Genomic DNA, 16,944 nt, shown 5'->3' with positions numbered 1-16,944 from the left:
GCCTTACACAACAGCAAATGACTGTTCAGACGTTATGTTGATGTACCAGAGGCACATTTATGCATTTTTGCACATTATAGTCAAAAGTAAAGCTTTGTTCTGCGTTCATATCTTGAGATGTAGGCTACGATAACCTTACCCTAATCCCCTATGCCCTTTTTTTTTGTGTGCGTGGGGTGTCGTCAGAAACTCCCCGAGCATATTTACGCACTACGGTTCTCTCTCATTGGTGCACTGGGGAACTGCGTTGATGCGCATGCAGTGACACCGTCGTGATCACTGTAATAAAAAGAGAGGCAACCAGGAGAAAACAAGCACCAGAGTCAGAGGGAGGAAAGCAAGCAGACATTTGATAGTGGATGCAACTCTGCACATTTGATCAACTCCTGAGGTACAAGTCATCACAAACTTTTATGACTGTTTTTATTGTGCTTTTACCACATTATCTATAGTTCGGCATTTGTATCCTGCTCTTACATACTTTTCCCATCATCACGACATTACCATATCATTCAGACACTTTTGGTCCATATGTATGTTGTCAGGAATCTGCTGAAGGATGGAGTGGTATGTCCTGGTGCTGATGCTGAGCTTGCCCCACTCCATGCACGCACATTGTTCTTCACAGTGTCACAAATGCTTGCAGCACATCCTCAAGCCCAACAGCGCCTACAGTAGCTTGGTAAGAAGATGGGCGACTAAACTGCAAGTTCTCATGAAATTACCGTTTTTTTTTGTTTTTAAAGGTTGTCTTCACCTTTTGTGGTGTGCTTTTGTGTTATAGAGCTTGTTTTACATGTGTGCACTCATGGGATGAATAGTCTTTCAAATGTAACACATGTGCCATTGTGTCATTCGGCAAGGGTCGTGAGTACATAGTGTGCACTCTATTTTCATTTATTAAAATGAGTCATTTTGTATCGTTTTTTTTTTCTCTCTTAGGACTATACAGAATATTGCATTGCTCTCCTGCTCTCTTTGTGCCGTAAGATGCACTTTTTCCAAATATTGAACAAAACAAAAAACAATGGATGTATAATAATATAACAAATATCTGACCTTATACCATATAAAATATTGCAATTTTATTTAAGGCACTCTTATAGAAATTATGTTCTGTGACTTGTGCATTTAAAAAAATGGATGTATACATTTGCTTTTATGTACATTTTCATTATACACAGTTCTGGGTTGAAAAACACTGCAAAATGATCAGCTTCTCAGATGTTTCCAGTTATATGCACTATATGTTTGAGTAAAGTGAGCACTTATTTTATTTAAAAAAAAAAAAAAACACGGACAACATCCAAAACATCCATATTTATTACTTCGAGCGCATCTTATTATATAAATAAAATAAAAATAATTAATACAATAAAAAAATATATATAAAAAAAATAGAAATGAAAAAAAGTTAGTGTTTTTGTTTTGGTCTGTTATTTTCAGGGCTGTTTGAATTGTATTTTATATCCTCTCATTGGAATGTGACACTTGTCCCTGGGTGTGTTGCAGTGGTGCGGGGTGTTGTGCGGGAATGAACTGGCGCTGTGCGAGCACGCTCCGTGGCTGGAGGACGTGAAGCGCGAAGGTGAGAAGGCGCAAGCGGATGAAGAGGAGGACGGGGGCAGCAAACAAGCCGACGCGCAGTTCATGAAGAGGCTGGACCACAGCACCAAGGAGCTGCTGTCTTCCCCTTGGTGGGACAAGCATGTCTTGGAGAAAGAGGAGGACAGCCGTGAGGAAAACACGCTCCGTGGCTACGATCACGTTAAACGTTACGGCGGCTTTTTACGCAAGTTCGGTCCCAAGTCCAAAAGAAGCGAGTTCGAGGAGCCTGAGGAGCTTCAGAAGCGCTACGGGGGCTTCCTGAGGCGGATCAGACCCAGACTGAATAACATCAAGTGGGACAAGCGCTACGGGGGATTCCTGCGTCGTCACTTCAAGATCTCGGAGCGCTCCGCCGAGGAACCTTTCTCATCCTACGACGACGACCTCAGTCGAGAAACGAGATGAACTGCGTACAGCGCAATGAACACTCACTGCAGCTTTACTATAACTTCTATTTAACCCCAAATCATGCCTGTTGTACTCGTTGCCTTCTTGTTTGTGTCGTTCGTCAGTGAATTCCAAGTTGTTGATTGTTTAATAAAACCATGAGTCAAAATAAGACTGCAACTTTTGTTCATAAAGGTAAATAAAATAAAAATTTATTCTCCACCAACAATTTTAGACAAATGCAAATATTTCCCATTTAGTCGCAAGCGATCAGTGATTTTAATTTGATCTGATTCGTCTCGAGTCCTAACGAGGAACAAAACTGGAACAGAATAGTACTCAACCTAGAATATAAAACTTTGACGTGGGATAATGTCATAAAATGCAGTTACATACAATTTTTTTTTACTGTATTCACCTCACACCGTTCAAATAGCTCGTTAGCATCTCTTTAACGCCATCTTGTGGCCAAATAATGTATTTTTCCCAAGCGTCCTTACGTGAAGATTGTAATTGTAGTTTTCATAAGTCGATTTGTTTGTACGTGTACAGGTCTTAAATAAGCACCCTGAATTTATTTATAAGTTAGTTTGTGTGTGTGTAATCAATCAATCAATGGAAGTTTATACTTAAGTGGACAAAAAATACAAACATTTTGATGTCATCAAATTCAAACAAAATTTGTAGTGCGAGGTCGTAGCCATTATCACAAATAATTCATTGAAACCCTTGATTGTATGAACTACTTGTGAAGCTCTTACTAGAGTGTTTCTTAACCGATGAAAATATTTGCTACTTTGTTAAAAAAAAAAAAGGTACTCATTAACGCAAAGCCATACTGTTATTTGAAAGTGACAGATTTTTATATGCAACACACACTAAAGCATTTATTCCATAAATTACAAAAAAACAAAACAAATGTTTCACGTTGAACACAAAGGTATATTTACAACATATTCTTGAGCAGTTTAGGCAATCAAATAAAAAGTGAAGTATTGGAAACATTTTGTTTGTCGTCTGTAAGTAGCACGGCAACATATCGCCAGACAAGGAAATGAACCAAGAGGAACACAACACAGGAAACATGGTTACGACATCTGCAGTGCGTACATGTCCTTTTCCCTTTGCATGTGACGGTTTACTACAAGGAGAATACATCTTTGGTTGAGGCACTTTTGAATTCCCATTCTTGTCACAGAAAGATGGTGACTAACGAAGGCGGCTCGAACTTATTACAGAAAAGCACAATCCTTCAGCACCTGGCGAACGGTGACAAAAATTAAGCGACTGCCTTTTCAAGGAACCCTAATATTGTGTACAGTGAATCCTGCCACAAATGGTGTCAAAGCACTACTTTTGTACAAATGAAGCACATCAACTCACTTCAATAGAGGTTCTTGGCACCAAGACGCCACAAGATGGCAGTGAGAATGTGAGTTTTTCAGCAGATAAGAGGATGGGCCTCGTTAAAAAAAAATCAGCAAATATGCAAATGCCAACTCTCAATGATGCTGGGGTTCACTGAATAACTTTTCACGGCTATCATTAATTGCTCTAAATGGATGAGAAAATGTTCAATACTGCTATGGTCTTCAATAACTTCAACAAAAAAGTTCTCATTTCAAACAAAAGAAATAAGCAACGAGTCCCTGAAGAAACGAAACGCTAATTTGCCATCATTGCTGCTCCACCAGCTGCTGCATGTCATCCCCTCTCACCTCGGTGCGCTGACCTTCTTCATTCTCACCAGCTTGGACTCCCTGTAGGAAAATGTCTGCAGTCGTTGCCGTGGCATCCACCACAGCAATGGTGCCGAGCGACTGCGCCATGCTCGTGTTTGGCGCGGCGGCCAGGCCCTGCAGCGTCACCAACTGGAACTGAGGACCGAGCATTTTGACAAAGGCCGGCGAGACGACGGCGCCACTCTCGAAGGACGTCCCCTCTTGACCCGCCACGGCCGACAGCACCGTCAGGTTGGAAGCGTCGGCCGCCAGCTCTGAGCCGTTGAGCGGCGAGGTCAGCAGAGTGTAGCCGCCCAGGTTGGACGCCACCGGAGCTCCCGCCATGGTCAGTAGCTTGCCGAGCGGCACGGCGCTCAGCTGGCTGAGGGGCAGCGTGACCTGCGCGGGCGCCGGGCTAATGGGCCTCGGGCTGGAGACGGCGCGGCACATCCGGGAGCGTTTCGGGGCCGGCGCTGCGGGCGCGGGCGCGAGGTTCATCAGGACGTTGTTGAGGTGTTGAGATTTGCTCTTCAGCTCCTTGGCTCGCTTCCTGTGCTCGTCACATTGCTGCTCCAGAGCTGTCGACGCACATGATATAGAAGCAAATGCCGCTTTTCACAAGAACCGGCCTTCGTGTATGTACATCAGGGTGTATGTCCAAGATCAGTTAAAGAGGAAGTCGACCTTAAACACTTCTTGACAATATATGTGACCTCACTAGTCTAAACATAGCATTCGGATTGATATTACATTTGTGGAATATGAGTTATGCAGCAAAATCCAGCCTTTTTTATTTGTATTCATCTCAGGGGGCGGCCATTTTGCCACTTGCTGTTAACTGAAGATGACATCAGTTTCTCAGGGCTCAGGCAACGACCAATCACAGCTCATCTGTTTTTTTTCAACTGAGCTGTGATTGGTTGTTACCTGAGACCTTAAGCAAATGTGATGTCATTTTCACTCCACAGCAAGTGGCAAAATGGCCGCCTTCTGGTATTGATTAAAAAAAAACTGCTGGATTTTGCTTGATTATCTCTTATTCCACTAACACAATATTAACCAACCAGAATATCATATTTAAACTAGTGGGGCTGCATAGAACATATTTTGGCCAAGAAAAAGTTTTTGAGTTGACTTCCCCCATTTAATATTTGTCTAATTAAATAACTGGTTGGCTGGTATATTGTAAATACCGGTAATAAACTATTACCCAATAACTAATCTATGCCAAACTTGGCCTATTTGTCCCTTTTAAAAATGAACTCATTCATCCCCAGCCATTTTCACTGAAGCAACCCGCTTCGCTCCCGGCTGTTTTACTGGATTTTAACTGATTTTGCAAGTCCCACATAATATTGTGTTCTATTGCTAAAAATCAAAACAAAACATGGAACCAACTACAAGAAAGATTAGTCTCTTCTTTCGTCAGGAAAAAAATATATTTGTATCTGTTTTGCAGAAATTAGCATTAGAATACAGCTAAGTTTCATCATCATTCACAAACCTGTTCAAAACCCTGGGAAAAAAAGTTTTGTTGCAACATGGCCTTGGCTGATATCTTATACTCTGCTGCCACCTGCTGGACGTCTTTTGTAATAACTACTATTGGTTTAAGCGACCTTTTCAGGTCAGAAGCTGCATCAAAGCCTTCTGTATGCTCTAGCATAATTTTTTTTTTTAATTAAAAATGTATAAATAACTTTTTTTTAGAGTGAAGGACAAAGTATTAAAAACAGTTTTTGGGGTTTGAATGAGTTAAATGTGACCTCTGAGCACAAACGTTTGCTGAGCCCTCAACATAGACTGACCAGCGAGGCTGCTGGTGTACTGCTCTCTGTACTGGTCCATCTGGCTCTTATGACTGCTCAGAACCTTCTTCACCAGATCCAGCATCCCAAAGTTGTGCACGATGCTATCGAGTAAAGCGGCATCTGACAAAACAAACAAACAACCAACACTCTGTGTTCAATGTGGCGATAGATGATAGCACATCAGAAAACGACCATTTCACTTCACGGGACTAACCTTTGACCTGCAGCGATGGCTCACACACTCTTTCGTGCAGCCCCTTCAGCACCTCTTGGAGCTCCTTCTGGAAGTCCTCAATCACCTCCTCCAGCAGCCCTGCGTCCTTCAGCGCACGCCAGAACGACACGGCATCCTCTGTGCACACGCACACACGTGCACGCGAACGCAGCGTACCCACAAGCTGTCACTCCAAACTGCAATTTCGCTTTCAAGTTAATTGGTGTGAAGATTCTGAATCACCTCCAACGGTTGTGGCCCCCTCTGAAGGGCCCTCTGACCCCTCTGGGTGGGAGTCTCCATTCACTGTAATGGAAACACAACACAGTGTTTCAACAAACCTGTTTATTTATTTATTTTTATTCCGATTAAACACATATGCACACATTACTGGACAATTAAGACATGTAGCCTGAATTTCTTTGCAAGCCTAAGACAATGCAGTATTAAAGTCATGACAGCAAATACTTGTATGAAAAACATGTCTCGACCATAAACCTAAACCTGGGGGTTGCGGGGTGGGGGGGTGCTGGGGGTGGGGGGTGTGTGGGGGATTGGGGGCATGGGGGCGGCTGGGGCTGGGTTGGGGTGGGTGGCGGGGGTGGATGGGGGGCGGGGGGTTGTGGGGGGGGGGGCGGGGGTTGGGGGCCGGTGGGGTGCCTGGTGGGCCTGCAGTGCCCCGTCCTGCTGCGTTGGGCCGGGGGCGCGGGCCGGGTTGGGGCGGGGGGCGCTCCTGCTCCTGGGTTTGCTCTCCGGCCGGTGGCCCTGGTGGGGCCCGGGGGTCGTCCTTTGGCGCTGCCGCGGCCTGGGGGGCCCTGAGGTGTTGCGCTTGCTCTGTTCCGGCGGGGGTCGACGGCTCCCCTCTTTGGTGGAGATTTTCATGCATGCCAGATCCACCACACCAGCATCTACCGAAACTCAGACACAATCTGTTTCCTCCTCAGGTTATTGAATCGGTGGAGGCTGGTGTCTCGGATCTCACGCGGCTTCGTCTGTCCTTCCTTCCTTTTCTCGGTCTCTCCGTTGGTCTCTTGAGGCCTCCCTGATTTTATGTTTTTTGGATTTGTTGGGGTCTGGATGTTTCTTGGGCTGGGGAGGAGTTCTGGTGGGGGGTGTCTGGTCGGTGCTGGATTTCACCTTCCTTGGTTTTCTTCGGTCCCCTCGGGTCTCCTGGTGTTCGATTTAGGTGAACGGTATGAGATTTTTTTTTTCTAATAGGTTTTCTGGTGAGCTAACAAACACACGCACGCACGCACGCACGCACGCACACACACATACTCACCCACACACACAAAAAAAAAAAAAATGTATGTATGTATGTATGTATATATGTATATATGTATGTATGTATGTGTATATATATATATTTAAAAAAAAAAAAAAAAAAAAAAAAAAAAAAAGAGCAATGATGATGACATTTCCGAATGAACAATACTGAGCTCTATAAAAAAAAAAAAAAATAAAAAAAATAAAATAAAATAAACCTACAACAATTAAACGAAAGCAGCTAAGTATGGTGGTAACTGAAAGTGGATCCGTATGTGGTGTGAGCCTTACACTGCTGCACAAACGGCTTCAATACGCGACTTTGTAAGCAACCTCGATACATTGCAAACTAAGGACCCCATGTACAATTTTAAAAAGGGTTTACTATATGACCTTATAAGGGATATATAAAACGTCATTTTTTCTTTATATGAACAAAGTGTGGGTTTGACTATAATTTTGTAGCCTGACACGAAAGGGACAAAATATTGGAAATGACTCGCAGTGAGTATGATTCACTTCAGCTCTACGTTAAAATCACGAGTTAAATAAAAATCTAGCTTTTACAACAATAATTCATGTATTTTGCTTCCACTCAAGGACGCTTCTCGTTGTGGGGCACAAAAACCATTTAAAAAAACAAGATCACTCAAGAGTGTGCATAACTCAGCCAAGGACAAAAGTGTTAAAACAAATCGCTGGGTGTGCATTTGCAGGGTCATGGGAATACCACTTAGCCCGTTTTCACAAAACTTTATGGAGGAGCATGATGCATAGACCTCCACCACGGCCAAACTGTGAACACCAAAAAATGCAGTTGGTGTGTGTGTGTGTGTGTGTGTGTGTGTGTGCACGCGCGTTAGCAGTGTCGTGACTAAACTCCTTTCCATGAAGTTTTGTGGACGGGTAGGGGATGATTCAGACCTGCAGCAAGGCCACACAAACAGACAGGAACAAAAACACTTTTCTAAAATGAGAGAATAGATAGATAGGAAACAACTGTTTTGAGGGCATATAGTACCCAGTACAATAAATGCAGTGTTTAAGGTTTTTTTTTTTTTTTTTTTTTACGTACTGTAGGAGAGACCATAATGCAGCTCACCAAAACACCCACGAGATGGAGGCTCATCTACTTACAGTGAGCGGTGGATGAGGTGGCAGCAGCCAGGTCGGCGGACTGGTCCGAGCTGGCGGCCAATTTGGTTCCCAACAGGTCGATCTTGGTGCTGCGGCAGGTGTTGGAGCAGACTTTTGCGTGATGGTAGAACTCCAGCTCGCCCGAGTCCATAATCTTCCTGAGCAATCCAAACTTGTGGTTACACGTTTGTATACCGCGAATCAATCAATATATCGCGATATTACAGCGCGCAATTCTCGAATCGATTTCAATCAATTTTTTATGGGAATATTCAACAAAACGTTTTACTTAGGGTTAGGATTCACATATTTTGTTTCAGTGCTGTTCAAACATGAAACAGACTGCAACCTGTTTGTTAAATGCAGTAGCTCAGTTATAAACTTGAATTTTGAATAATTTGAATAAATACATTTTCATGCAAATCTTACAGTGTACATGTACAAGTTTACAGATTAGTATTTTCTAAATTTGAGTTAAAAATTCACAATAATCAATTTATAGATTCATATCGGGATTAATCTGTATTGAATCGAATTGTGACCTATGAATCGTGATACGAATCGAATCGCCAGGTACTAGACAATTCACACACCTACACGTTTGTCTTTGGAATTCAGGACACGACCAAAAAACGCATCATTGAGATCTCACTGTAGAAGTGATCATTGTCCCTGTTGCGCTTCTTAAATTTTGTAAATATAAATTGCTATGACATCTGCTGTTGTTCTTTGACTTGGTGCTACTAACAACATTGTACCTCGATTGTATGACCAAGCATTTGAATAATTGTGAACACTCAGGGTTGCACATCATTTTGGCAATTTTGCTCCAAGCGGGATAAATGTGTAGCTTTCTCTCACTCTCACTCTCTCTCCTTTCCCTTTTTATATTTACAAAATGTAATTGACTAGACCTGAGCATGGTGCCATTGAGTCTGATGGCTCTTTTCCAGTCCTTCAGTGTGGACTTGCCTGCGAGGCAGACAAACTCCTTCGGGCTGATGAGCTGATCATTAAACTGGAGAAAAACACACACAAACATGAGGTGCACTCATCATTTTTTAGATTCACATCAAACGTACCAAAAAAACTCTCTATAAGAACTTGGTATTAGGAATTGGGGTCTAAAAGTGGAACGTACGTGTCCTCAACTCCTAACTGTGAGGGCAGGAAGCGCTTGGCCATCATAACCGACCATTTTAGTGAGTTACACAGTTCACTCATTCCAACAATCTGGCCGGATTATCCTGATTGATCTGCTTGGACAACAGTCGTGACCAACAACCATAAATGTTAAACCTAATCAATATTTAGGATCACTCGTCTTTATGTGTTGTCAACAAAATGTCAGCTGAGTCACAGGCTCTGCTATTGTAATGTAAAACAAGACGACAACCAACAAAGAAGCGACCTTAAATTCATGCTGCTGCCAGACACACAACTCATTGCGTTGACAGTGTTCGTATGAAAATGTCGCGCAATTCATTCACTCCACTTACATTGACAAGACGTTTGCCATCACAAGCCACGTAAAGCAAACGTGAAAGTTATATTAACACTAGCTTTTCCTTTCAGAAGTCTGGATACCCTGTGGCACCATACTGCCTCTTACAGGTTAGTAATGTCGTTACGGCAAACATTAGGTTTAAGGAGGCAGATTTGCAGAAGTTGCTAACATTTAAAAAAAAAAACTTTAAAAAATGGTTACTATTAAAAATTTATTATTTATTATATGTTTGTACTGCACTTGGTTGCTGGCACTTTGTTATCATTCCTGTTTTAATGTCTTTGCAACGTCCATGACTCCTGTAAATGGAAGAATGCATTTAAGACTCATTAGCATTTGGCCAACATGTACCTGGACACATTTCACATTAATCCCAGGGCAAACAAACTTCTTCCACACAAGTGTGGCTGTGGCATCCCCACACGTGATTGGGTAGAACACATCGGCCTCCACGTCCACCTCTTCTGTTAGCTTCACTGTAAACACAGACAAGGTCTATCTGAGAACCAATAAAGAACTGAAATTTCTCAAATTAAATGAGATTGGAAAAAACAACTATAAATATATATATATAAAATTACATGAAAGTGATGGCAATTTCCCATTCTTCTAATTTCTAGTTCCTGATCATAAAATGGCCACAAGAGATTGGCTGATACTGGTATTGGCCGACCTTAAAATACGGACTAGCATCGGCCCGAATCAGATACCTGGTATTGGTACTCGCTGATCCCTAGAAACAACTTACCAACTTGTACTGTATGTGCCCAGTGGACACTCCAAAAGTTGTTGACAAGACACTGACTACCTTCTAATTTCAAATCAAATTTTCCCATAAGAATTTCTTTTTTTAAATTAAGGCTTAAATTGCTACTACCCAAAAATATTTTACCATCCCTTAATGTGCTGCAAACTAGACAGACTGATTAATTGAAATTATAACCAAGTACAACCAGTCCAATTTTGCAGATGCCTGACAAGACATAACAGCAAGCCGACATGAAGGTGTTTGCAGGGTAATACTGTCACCTAGTGGAGTTCATACCTTTTGCTGGAATGAATTGTGTAGTGTACAAGACATTTTTCCCTGAGCATCTCATGACTAAAATAGTTGGTGTAAGTATCAACATTAATTGTAGATACATCCTTTTTTATATATATAATTTATCCTTTTGAGAGTCCCGAGTACGCTAGAGCCTAACCCTGCTGACCTTGGGCAAGAGGTTGGGTACATCCTGGACTGGTTGACAGCCAACCCAAGGCCACATGTAGACAAACAACAATTAGAGTCTTCAATTAACCTATCACCCGCAGAGGGAGAAAAACACGCAAGCTGAGGGAGAACATACAATACTCCACACAGGGATGCTAAAGCTGAGATTCAAACCCCAACTGTGCTACCCTGATGGTAGTTGTATGGCTCATACTGTAATTGGAGGTCAGGGCCTTTCCTGTGACCTGTTTAGGATTAAGTTCCAGTCTCAATTCTATCAGTAGTAATCACACTTTTCCTCTTTGGTTACTGGGACCCTTCTAAGGTGGCATCAGCAGGGAAAAAAGTTAATCCAAGAAAATCTAACTCTGATGCTCAATGAGTTGACGATTCACAAGATTTGAGTGATGCTTTTGAGGCGGGTTTTCCCAATACATTTGGGGGATTGAAATTCATTATGGCTATGTAAGAAAATACTATATGAAATATGAAATGGTTGAGCTGGTCTAGATGGTTAAATGTACATGACACTAAACAGAGAATGCAAATCACTTTACCGATAACTGCTTCTTCATTGGCTAAGGAATCTGTTTTACTCGTACCATCGGTTTCCACTTGAGTGACAGTGAGGACCTCCTCTCTGGAAAGACATACAGAATAAAAAACATAAGGTGTAACAGGAGCCAGAATTGCTGATGATCGCCTTTGATTGTGTTAGTACAAACCCTGGCTGATTGCTAAGCTGTGTGGCCACCAGCACTGCTGTATCCTCCTCTGCCACAGTGAGGCCCCCAACCTCTTCCTCGGACACCGCCAAAATCACCACCTCACTCATTTCTTGCGTTTTTACCTCAGCTGAGGCCATGCTACAAACTGAATAACGAGATACATAGATAGATAGTTAAAATACTTTTTTTTTTATGTTAAAAAAAAGTACAGGTAACTTATACAGTAATGATCTTCAGTTCATGTGGTGTTTCGTCAACGAATTAACACAATGTCAAAGAGATTCCAAGCAGCTAAAATTACTTCCTTTATGACTAGTGTTATTTTACGAAATCTTACCTTGTGTATCACTGATGTTACACAGCCAGTTAGCAGATACCTAGCAGAGCTAACGATAGCACAAGGGTAGCTCCCGCTCGCTACAAACTTTACCGTTTATTTTGTTATGGCAGAAAAACAACACGTAAGCACAGATAGCTGGTTTTCATCCAATGCGAATAAGTCACGAAATATTTTGAGTGTACTTGAAATACAAATTTCCATCTTCCTGCAACTCCCTGGTGTACATTTCCAGTGCGCAGCTGACGCTCCTTCTTCTCGATATTAATGGCGATTCAAAACCTATCGTTATAGGTGACTGTCGCCACCTACTGTCGAGTTATTGCATTTAAATTATTTACTATTGCATTCCAGACCCATAGATGGCGGAAATGTACTAATGCCATTTGTAAACGCCATTATACGACGAAAGAAGACAATAAGGAACCCTGAACCATTGAATGTCAACAAATATCTGGACTTGCTTCGAGTTATCATTTGTAGCCCGAGGAGCTTGAGTAAAGTGAAGCACATGAAACGGATCCGTCCGAACATACTTTGCAGCTTACCATGGCTAATTCTGTCTGGTCAGAGAAAGTACTCCAGCTCCTCCACCGAATGAATAACTTTTATTTGCCAGGTAAATGCTTGACGTCATGTTGCGTTCACTCGGCCGGAACGCTATTCACTCACTAAAAAATGTCGTTGGCAGGCTCTTGTCGTGCAAATTGTCTTCGTTTTGAGGTTGATGGAATCAAATTTGGTTGGATTGTGCCGCACGTTGCCTCGCTGTTGACGCGCTACGGAGATGTGTTCCAACCGTCACTTGGGGGCGCACTGTCCCTTTGCGATAACCTGGACTCTTATGACAAACGGTCCGAGGCAGTGGACGTTGTTCTGTCAAAACTTAGACATGATCCTTCACTGCGCTGCCTCAAAGGTTGGAGAGATGAGGTGAGACACGATCCAGAATTGGTTGGCCATCATTGCTATCATAAACCCTGTCCTAAAATTACAACCTGAATTCTAATTTTTGTTAGGTGAAATTATGTTAATTTACTCCCAAAAGTTCATTCTCTTTCTTTCGTAGCATAGCTGCCTGTTTTTGACAAACAGTCAAACAAACTAATAAGGGCTGGGACAGGCTTTTAATGGCACACAACATTTTTGGCTTAATTACACTTTATAGACTGAGGGTCTTTATTTAAAATCCCCTTTATTGTGTTATCTTATGGGTTATATATATTTTACAACACAGTGGTACTTTTATTTTCCTTAAAACCATGTATCATAAGGTGTGGTTTTTACTTTTTTTTGAGGGTGGAATGATTTAATAGCTTTTCAAAATTCAAATCATTTAAATGCGGGAAATTGGTGCGTATACATGTAAATTGATTTAGAAGCTTGGTCATGGAACAATTAAACTCTAAAGTCAAGATACAACTGTACGTGTATGTTGAATTTGTTTGTTTGTCCAATCAGATTTCAGCCTTTGTGCTCTGCCATGTCAGTCCAGTTAGTCCAGGGCCTTCAGAATCAGTAGTGCTGGCGAAGACACCCCTTCGGTGTAATTTAGAGAACTGTACCATATTGTGCCTTTTGAATATTTCATTGCTCCCACAGAGCAGCAAATGGTTTGTATGTGTTGCTATGTGTTTAACAAAGTAGCAGTTGTTTGAAGATTTTCAATTATGGTACATTGGATGACTTTCTTTCTTCTCTCAGAGGTACAATGTAATGGACAAATTCTCAGACCCTCCAGTGATGTGGATGGAAAGAGCAGCTACCAGTAAGTCACTCCGTCACATTGTTGCATGTGTCCTGTCTGATATTCCTTCTGCTGTCCAACAGGCCTTTTTGGGGTGAAGCGCTATGGAGTCCATATTAATGGTTACACAGTTAGTGAAAGCGGGGACGTGTGTATGTGGCTGGCGCGACGCTCTCCCACCAAGCAGACCTATCCTGGACTACTTGACAACCTGGTGAGTACAAATGGATCACAACAAGTAGCCCAAATGAACACGGTTGCAGTTCTGTGCGTTCAAAAATTAAGCCATTTTTCTTTGGAGTTCACTTACTCACTAGCCACGGATGAGCTAGAGCTTATCTCGGCTCATTTTGGGGCGTGAGACCATCCTGGACTCGTCACCAGTCAATCGCAGGTGGTAGACAGCAGGATTTATCCTCAAATTGACACCTATGAGCAATTTAGAGCACAGGGAGAACACCCCAAAATGGAATTTCACCCTGGAGGGTCTAATCAATTTCGAATTTGGGCTATTTACAATATAATGATGATGTTTTCGTATTAGTAGTTCCTCGAGATTCACAAGATCAACATAGACAAGTAACTGTCCCGAGACCCACAAGGTCACATACACGTCTGGTTGTTATGTCAACACATACCTGTAGCTTTGAGTGGCATTGCTATGACAACATGAACCATCGAAGTTATTGTATACATAACTTGAATATGCTTCACATAACTTCAGCGTGCTTCACATAGTCTTATGCTGTGGAAATGCGGTAAATGAGACGAATGGGACGAAGACGCAAAAGCAAGTCATATCTCTTTACTTTCCACCCACAAAACTGACTGTTCATACAGCGGGCAAGAAGCTACCTTTACCAACGTCATTTCATATAAGCGAAACATACTTCACAATCATTCATAACAATTTGCATGACAATGCAATTTGCTTAACTCATCCACTGCCATTGATGGCTATAGACATCAAAAATGAATTCATTAGTTTAGTTTTTTGATTTATTTAGAACAGATATAACATTTGTGATTAATATTGAGTAATTAATTTAATCACCTGACGCCCCTAATTTTTTCTAATCTTTTTTTTTTTATCGCATCAGGCGATTTTTTTAAAATTGTAATTAATTGCATGACTTCAATAGTTATCTCACAATTAATCACAAATGTTATATCTGTTCTAAATGTACAATAAAGGTTTTCATACTCTTGTTAACAAAAGTGGAAAATGTTAAACTAATATAAATGGTTAAAATGCATTTTTGACATCGATAGCCGGCAGTGAATGAGTTAAAAATACAAATAACGCAAAAACTAAATGTAGTTTGAACAAAATGCGCAAGATAGTTGCAGGCCTCTTTAAAACGCCTATTCTCTTTTTACTATGCCAAAATGACTGCTGTGGAAAAAGGTACTGTCGTAAACAATGGTATAAAGCTGGGTGAGGGATTCAGTAGGTGGGCCTTGTGTGTCTTTGAAGGCTGCAGGTGGTCTAGCTGCTGGCGTGAGCATCAAGCGCACCCTAGTGAAAGAAAGTCAGGAAGAGGCATGTATCCCAGAAGCGCTTGCAGAAATGGCCCGCCCCGTATCCACAGTAAGGTACGTGTAGACCCTTTTTGGGCACGTTTCATAGATCCAAATTTCTGTTGATTATAGATGAATTAGTACTGTCACTGTCCGTCTAAGAATTGTGAGTAATGTTTTTTTGTTTTTAACTCTGGGTAATGTTCCAGAATGGCCCTCCCAAGGGCTTGCAATCATGCATAAAGCTGAATTTTGGCCACATGTAACCAATCCTACGAGAACGTTAAGACTTGTTTTTGTAACAGTTGTGCATAATAATTTGGAACAGTCTTTTGAGTAATTTTGCAAAACCAAAATATTATCGTCGTCATGGTGTGGCTTAAGAATCCCTCTCATTGTACAAGGTAATAATTAGGGTTTAAAAAAAAATCCCTGTAAATTACATTAACGATTTAGGAAAATGAACAAAAACTACATCCTGTACTTGACATTGAAAACAAGTGACTACAACTGATTGCTTGATAAATTGTTCACTAGCTACACCTACGAAGATGGAGAGGGGGTGTTTTCCGAAAGTCAGTTTGTCTTTGATTTGGAACTTCCTCCTGCCTTCAAGCCCAGAGTAGGGGATGGAGAAGTCCAGGAATTCTATCTCCTGCCTATAGAGAAGGTAACGGCATCACTCGTAACTCATTTCAATTTCTAAAGGTTGATATCTTCTTAAGAAATGCATCTTCTTCTTCAGGTGAAAGAACTACTGGCCACTGAAGATTTCAAACCGAACTGTGCTATGGTGGTCTTGGACTTTCTCATTAGACATTCTTATCTTGAGCCTGACAGAGGTTGGTCACATTCTAGAATGTTTTATGTACAGATCCAATCTGTTGACCTGTTCAATTTGTCTCCATGTGATTCTTGTCTTCTCAGAACCCTTTTACCAGGAGTTTGTGTCCGGGCTCCATCAAGCATTATAGAAGACATTTGCAATCAGCAAGCTAGTTAAAACCTGCACAGATATGTTTTATACCTTTTAAATCAATGTGCAACATGTTTACCATATCACTGAAAAGTCCCAAGACTCAATTATTAGTTGTCCTGGTTTTAGTGTCTTAACTTTTGTGTGTGTGTGTACATCACTTTCAGTCATGGTTGCTTTTAAAAGTACTCTATAAATTAAACAGGCTAAGTTGAGTCATTTAACCAAGTTCATCTTTTTTTTTTTTTATTATTGTTTTGACCAAGTTTCTTGCATTCAAGACTGCATTTCTTGTCATTACTTACAGTAGGCTCGGTGTTTTGGGACATGGTTGCCATCTTGGATTTGACCTCATGTTCCATTAAGTTACCTAGTGCAACATCTCTTTTTCCCCCGAAAATTACGTGAATTTAGTTCTACCATATTGGTAAAATGCGAGACGCGACATTCGCTCAAGATGAACTGATCGAGGAGTGTGCAGACATGAAACTCTGGGATTGATTGATTATGATATGAATCAATGACTCTCAAAATTAATGTATTAACTATGTTTCATAATTGATTGGGAACGGGGTATTAATAAGCCATGGCTACAACCCGCCTTTCGGATGTTAATGTTGCAAATGATGCGATCGAAAACTGTTGTAATGTGTCCTAAGGGGAAAAAATGTGTTACAAAAAAGGTGTATATCCTATGGTTTGTCATTAAAAGATTACTGAAAACATTTAGATGAAAAGAATGGACTTGACAGTAGTTTCCTCTTTGTTTTA

The 16,944-nt window shown here is 41.3% G+C and overlaps 3 protein-coding genes across 5 annotated transcripts; 2 read left to right on the top strand and 1 right to left on the bottom strand.

Annotated features, from left to right (window-relative positions):
* Positions 1 to 245: 245 nt before the first annotated feature.
* Positions 246 to 2,841, top strand: pdyn (prodynorphin). Of its 2 annotated transcripts, none has more exons than XM_086069853.1 (3): positions 246 to 391; positions 546 to 682; positions 1,513 to 2,838. In XM_086069853.1, the coding sequence occupies exons 2-3, from the start codon at positions 560 to 562 to the stop codon at positions 2,011 to 2,013; spliced, it is 624 nt and encodes a 207-aa protein (XP_085925979.1). In that variant the 5' UTR covers positions 246 to 391; positions 546 to 559; the 3' UTR covers positions 2,014 to 2,838. The 2 variants fall into 2 exon arrangements, with proteins under 2 accessions (XP_085925979.1, XP_085925980.1); XM_086069854.1 differs by having other exon boundaries at positions 329 to 391; positions 517 to 682; positions 1,513 to 2,841.
* On the bottom strand, positions 2,835 to 12,182 carry gmeb2 (glucocorticoid modulatory element binding protein 2). Of its 2 annotated transcripts, none has more exons than XM_086069851.1 (10): positions 11,930 to 12,182; positions 11,590 to 11,737; positions 11,422 to 11,504; positions 10,003 to 10,127; positions 9,059 to 9,162; positions 8,145 to 8,302; positions 5,985 to 6,047; positions 5,742 to 5,879; positions 5,525 to 5,647; positions 2,835 to 4,294 (listed from the first exon to the last, which is right to left on the bottom strand). In XM_086069851.1, exons 2-10 carry the CDS (start codon positions 11,727 to 11,729, stop codon positions 3,672 to 3,674), a joined length of 1,557 nt encoding a protein of 518 aa, XP_085925977.1. In that variant the 5' UTR covers positions 11,730 to 11,737; positions 11,930 to 12,182; the 3' UTR covers positions 2,835 to 3,671. The 2 variants fall into 2 exon arrangements, with proteins under 2 accessions (XP_085925977.1, XP_085925978.1); XM_086069852.1 differs by having other exon boundaries at positions 11,467 to 11,504.
* Positions 12,183 to 12,337: 155 nt separating this feature from the next.
* tpk2 (thiamin pyrophosphokinase 2) lies at positions 12,338 to 16,913 on the top strand. The gene is made up of 8 exons (XM_086069346.1): positions 12,338 to 12,548; positions 12,621 to 12,862; positions 13,634 to 13,697; positions 13,760 to 13,890; positions 15,154 to 15,272; positions 15,735 to 15,867; positions 15,943 to 16,039; positions 16,125 to 16,913. Exons 1-8 carry the CDS (start codon positions 12,479 to 12,481, stop codon positions 16,169 to 16,171), a joined length of 903 nt encoding a protein of 300 aa, XP_085925472.1. The 5' UTR covers positions 12,338 to 12,478; the 3' UTR covers positions 16,172 to 16,913.
* Positions 16,914 to 16,944: the final 31 nt, after the last annotated feature.

The sequence above is a fragment of the Leptonotus elevatus genome, chromosome 2 (genome assembly GCF_054856555.1).
Source record: "Leptonotus elevatus isolate MCC_2025b chromosome 2, RoL_Lele_1.0, whole genome shotgun sequence".
In the NCBI taxonomy this organism is placed as follows: Eukaryota; Metazoa; Chordata; class Actinopteri; order Syngnathiformes; family Syngnathidae; genus Leptonotus; species Leptonotus elevatus.
This window is presented reverse-complemented; position numbering and strand designations above follow the sequence as displayed.

What these genes read in the sequence shown, in the direction of transcription:
- tpk2 (XM_086069346.1), top strand. Translation starts at nt 12,479, where the DNA reads ATGGCTAATTCTGTCTGGTCAGAGAAAGTACTCCAGCTCCTCCACCGA. An exon ending in GAATAACTTTTATTTGCCAG is followed by an intron (nt 12,549 to 12,620) that starts GTAAATGCTTGA and finishes TGTCGTTGGCAG; the next exon opens with GCTCTTGTCGTGCAAATTGT. An exon ending in CTGGACTACTTGACAACCTG is followed by an intron (nt 13,891 to 15,153) that starts GTGAGTACAAAT and finishes GTGTCTTTGAAG; the next exon opens with GCTGCAGGTGGTCTAGCTGC.
- pdyn (XM_086069854.1), top strand. Translation starts at nt 560, where the DNA reads ATGGAGTGGTATGTCCTGGTGCTGATGCTGAGCTTGCCCCACTCCATG. An exon ending in ACAGCGCCTACAGTAGCTTG is followed by an intron (nt 683 to 1,512) that starts GTAAGAAGATGG and finishes GGTGTGTTGCAG; the next exon opens with TGGTGCGGGGTGTTGTGCGG.
- gmeb2 (XM_086069851.1), bottom strand. Translation starts at nt 11,729, where the DNA reads ATGGCCTCAGCTGAGGTAAAAACGCAAGAAATGAGTGAGGTGGTGATT. An exon ending in GGGGGCCACAACCGTTGGAG is followed by an intron (nt 5,880 to 5,984) that starts GTGATTCAGAAT and finishes GCGTGTGCACAG; the next exon opens with AGGATGCCGTGTCGTTCTGG. An exon ending in GCCATCGCTGCAGGTCAAAG is followed by an intron (nt 5,648 to 5,741) that starts GTTAGTCCCGTG and finishes TTGTTTTGTCAG; the next exon opens with ATGCCGCTTTACTCGATAGC.